The sequence below is a fragment of the Octopus bimaculoides genome, chromosome 6, assembly GCF_001194135.2.
Source record: "Octopus bimaculoides isolate UCB-OBI-ISO-001 chromosome 6, ASM119413v2, whole genome shotgun sequence".
Lineage (NCBI taxonomy): Eukaryota > Metazoa > Mollusca > Cephalopoda > Octopoda > Octopodidae > Octopus > Octopus bimaculoides.
In genome coordinates, this window is record NC_068986.1 from 45,731,314 (window position 1) to 45,736,155 (window position 4,842).

The 4,842-nt window shown below is 33.8% G+C and overlaps 1 protein-coding gene across 1 annotated transcript in view; it reads right to left on the reverse strand.

The window, feature by feature from the left end:
- LOC106882236 (uncharacterized) overlaps positions 1-4,842 on the reverse strand; it is a 64,274-nt gene that overhangs the window by 6,641 nt on the left and 52,791 nt on the right. Inside the window, exon 12 of the mRNA XM_014932840.2 lies at positions 2,951-3,035. Coding sequence (XP_014788326.1) covers positions 2,951-3,035 — 85 coding nt within the window. The remainder of the gene's footprint in view (positions 1-2,950; positions 3,036-4,842) is intronic.

Genomic DNA, 4,842 nt, shown 5'->3' on the forward strand with positions numbered 1-4,842 from the left:
GTGGAATCTAAAAACAGAAACAATTCCTATCATAGTAGGTGCCTTAGGTATAATAAAAAAATATTCAGACAAATACATAACAAAAATAGCAGGACTTACAAATATATATAACATACAGAAAATTGAACTACTGGGTACTGCACACATTCTACGCAAAACACTTTCAATACAGTAAACATAAGAGCACCACAGCAAACCACAGCACATACCCAAGGCGCACAGAGCTGCGCTCGGTAGTGAAGTGAAAGCACGTTATAAAAATAAAACTACTGAATAATAATAATAATAATGATGATGATAATAATAATAATAATAATAATAATGATGATGATAATAATAATAATAATAATAATAATACTAATAATAATAAATATAATATATAAATATAAATAATAATAAATGCCCTGATGCAGTACCAGACAGTGGATGTCATGGCTTTCAATTTTAACTGATTGGAAGTGTTATCATGTACACTGTTTTTTGTCTTGGTATAAAAGATGGGCTGGAGCAAATATTCTGCTCAGTACCACAGATTTGCTTGTCAGTTATTTGACCTTAACCAGTTGAACCCTCGGTGGCTGACGATATGTGCATCTTTGATCACGAGCAGAAGTAGTGCGGGAGCATCATAGCCATGTGTTGAGAGGAATTCTTTGGTATTTAAATAATTCACCTCTGGAAACATAGGTGTTTCGTTCAACATCTTTAAACATACCTTATCAAGAGACATTTTGAACCGGATGGGCTACCCGACCGGAAGAAAATTCTAACTGGGCCCCACCTGCACTGTTTATCTGGATATGAAATTACCATGTCGCGCACACTTGGTTGTGATGCATGTGGCTGGTGTACCCCTAAATGATGGGTAGTCATGATGGGTAAACAGGACTTCATATATATTTTACTCCAGTGTTACTTTGATGGCATGCACTGCTTTCTCACTCAATAATGATAATAATAATAATAATAATAATAATAATAATAATAATAATAATAATAATAATAATAATAATAATAATAATCTCTTCCAACGTAGGCATAACATCTCACAGTTGAGTGGAAGAGACTACACGATTATGTTCACCGCAGTGTTTGACGGGTTCTTTATTTTATCACCTTTGGAGTGATGAAAGCAAAGTTCACCTCAGCAAACGTGAAATCAAAAGGTAAAGAATTGTAACAAATAATGCAAAGCATTTTATTACATACTCTAAAGAGGATCTTTTTTAAAACGGGGCCACATTTTTCATTAATGTTTTACGTAGTGTTTTTGGTACCGAAAGACTTTCAAACTTCGTATACTTATCTATTTTGTGTTATAGAACAGAAAAATATTTTTGTATTCGAATTTATTTCATGTAAAAAATTGTCTTATTTCGATAATTTCAACCAATCACTGACGTCCATTCAGCCGATATACATTAAGTGCCGACTACATAAACAAACGATTCTTCGTTTTATTTGCTTTTTTCATTTTAAATTTGCTTTAACCCTAACCCTAACTCTAACCCTAACCCTAACCCTAACGCTAACCCTAGGGTTAGGCTTAGGGTTAGAGTTAGGGTTAGGCTTAGGGTTAGAGTTAGGGTTAGGGTTAGAGTTAATTGTTTCAGAATCGTTTGTTTATGTAGTCGGCACTTAATGTATATCGGCTGAATGGACGTCAGTGATTGGTTGAAATTACAGAAATACGACAACTTTAACATGGAATAATTTATGGATTTCTTTTTTTTTTAAGAAGACTAAGAGAAAAAGATGTTTTATATGACACATTCTACCAGTGTTCCAAGTTTCAAAGTGTTTCGTTAATGAAAAATGTGGCCCCCGTTTTAAAAAAGATCCTCTAAAGATTTTGCCATTCGTCTGCCCACGGCATCTTAAATAATAAAAATAACACTACAGTCGAGGTTAAAAGTTTGAAACATTTTTTTACAAACTAAAATTGTTATGTTCAAGTACAATTCGATTCAAATATACAAGATATATATTTCAACATCAAATATAAAAATTCTAATTTTCAGACCTATGCTCCAAACTTTTGGCCCAGTAATATTATATTGCAAATTAAATATAACTTTGGCCATTTAATATAAAAATTCTAATTTTTAGACCTATGTTCTAATCGTTTGGCCACAACTAATACCAAAAGTAAATTGTGTTTGAAATTTGTGGGATGGTATAGTTTCTTACTGTATATTTTACAATATCTTATTTAATGTCTCAGATGACTTGTTTCAAATACTAGCAATATAAAGTTTCTTTTCCCTTCATCTCCTTTTGCAAGCAGTGAAACTTGAAAAAATATGAGACACATTTCTTCCTTGAATATAACAATTTAGCCCACTCTTAAGTAAAACATTGAATTACATTACTTTTAATGAGTTACATATATGAATTAAGAATGGAATACCGTCACCAAGCAGAGTTGTGATAGATGCACAATATGAAGATAAAGTCTTCAAGTAGTTCCTCAAAAGCACATTAGTCTATATCAGGGGTTTTCAAACTTTTTGACTTGCGGACCCCTTTATATTTCAAGCTTTACCTTAGGGACCCCCTTATAAACGCTTATGAAATTTATACATAAATATTTGCTTAAAATAACATATATTTTTACATTTATTTATTTAACAGTATTTAACAAATTGGTTTATTGTCAATTAAAAGATTTCGATTAAAAAACATATATAAAATCAAATTGCCCATAAAAAGTATTTGCTGTCTACGGACCCCCTGTCTTGTCCTTGCGGACCCCCTGTGGTCCGCGGACCACAATTTGAAAACCCCTGGTCTATATGATCCGTATTTCATAAAAATTAAGATATAACGAATGATATTAAAAGTAGTATAAATGAAACTAGATATCATGCAAGTCCTTATCTGAATGTCTCTTTTATGAAGTTATATTACTACATTGAATGTCTTTTGGAGGATATGGTTCTATATTTACCCGCATTGCTCTTCTCTTGTGCTGTTTAGTGGTTGTTTCAAAGTACGACTACACTTATCAAATGCATCACCGTTGCAACTGGTTTCTGCAAAAGCAAAAAATAAAGAAATTGCGTGTATTGAACAAAACAAATATCAACATATTTCAGTTCTTAAGTTGGGGAATATTCAATTATTTATAACCAATAATAGAGAACAACATTTAAATGTGTTTAACCATACGCTTGTGTTTGTGTGTTGGTGTGTGTGTATGTGTGCGTGTGACTGAGCCTATAATTCAACTTTGTAAAAACATTTATATGTTCATGTATATGTGTGTGTACACACACACACAAACATACATTCACACACACAGAAACATACACTCACAAACACAGAAACATACACTCACACACAGAAACATACACTCACACACAGAGAAACATACACTCACACACATACATGAATATTGTTTATTTACAGCACGTGTTTTGAATCATATATACAGGTATGTCATATTTTCCGTTTGTTCGCTTTTTATTTAATCCTCGCTCAGACGCAGATGCACTCTGTATCGACAGCAGATTGCATTCCAAGAATGCAGAATGATACCCTTTAGTGAACATATTGAGAAATGCGCAAAACAAATGCTATCACAATTTGTAATCTTTCCATTCTATCAATGTGCCATTGGAACACCAACACAAATTAGATTAAATAAGGAAACCTTCTTCATTGAAAAATATAACCCAAAACTCAACCATTTCTAACATTTTTAAATAAGGAAACTCACCTCATTGAAAAAAATATAAAGCAAAACCTAACCACTTGTAACACTCTATTCCTTCTAAACCAAATCATGTTAAATTAATCAAATCTCACTTATTATCTCCCTTATACCGGAAAAAATCCTTGATTACCTTCCCCTATCTAGAACTCCATATTTTACACCATAGTGAAGACATGACACGATACAGGTAGAGAAATGTGAGAAATTTGAAAAGAAAATACGAAACCGGTTATTTCTCCAAAAACAATGTTACTATACTCAAAATTTTATAACATTTTTCTAACATAACGATTTAAATATATACTTTAACCATATAACACAAGCCTTCTGTAGTTTTTCACTCTTTTTTATCTTATATATATATATATATATATATCGTCGGTAAAACATAAATCCGAAATAGAAGTACACTCTAAGTTACAGAGCAGTATATTATATAAAGTTAGATAAGGCCGGTTTATGGGGTTACCCTTGGTTTCATGTCGATAAAGCGCTTAGCTTTACAGCGTATCGTCACATCCCAAACTCGTTGGCTTATGGCCTTTCTATCATGTGGTCTCTTAATAAAATGGAAGAGAAAGACTTCATTACTCTGTCAACAGCAGAAGATTGTCTCCTTTTGGTTGTCAATCGTAAATGACCCTGTTATCATGTGGGTCTCAGTAGGCCAGCAGTGATTTCCTGGAGTGCAACCATTGTCCGAAGACCTTCATTCTGCAGTTAAGGATGTTCCCCGGATCGAAGGAGTCTTTCAGTATCCTCACCCGTTCAGCTATGTACTATTTACAACTCTTGGTCTCGTTTATGCCGGGGCCTGGATTTTTTAGGATTCTCTGGAGCACCGCCTTTAGTCGAGCAAATTGACTCCAGGACTTATTCTTTGGAAGCCTAGTACTTAGTCTATCGGTCTCTTTTGTCGAACCGCTAAGTTATGGGGACGTAAACACACCAGCATCGGTTGTCAAGCAATGTTGGGGACAAACACAGACACACAAACATATACACACATATATATACATATATACGACAGGCTTCTTTCAGTTTCCGTCTACCAAAGCCACTCACAAGGCTTTGGTCGGCCCGAGGCTATAGTAGAAGACACTTGCCCAAGATGCCACGCAGTG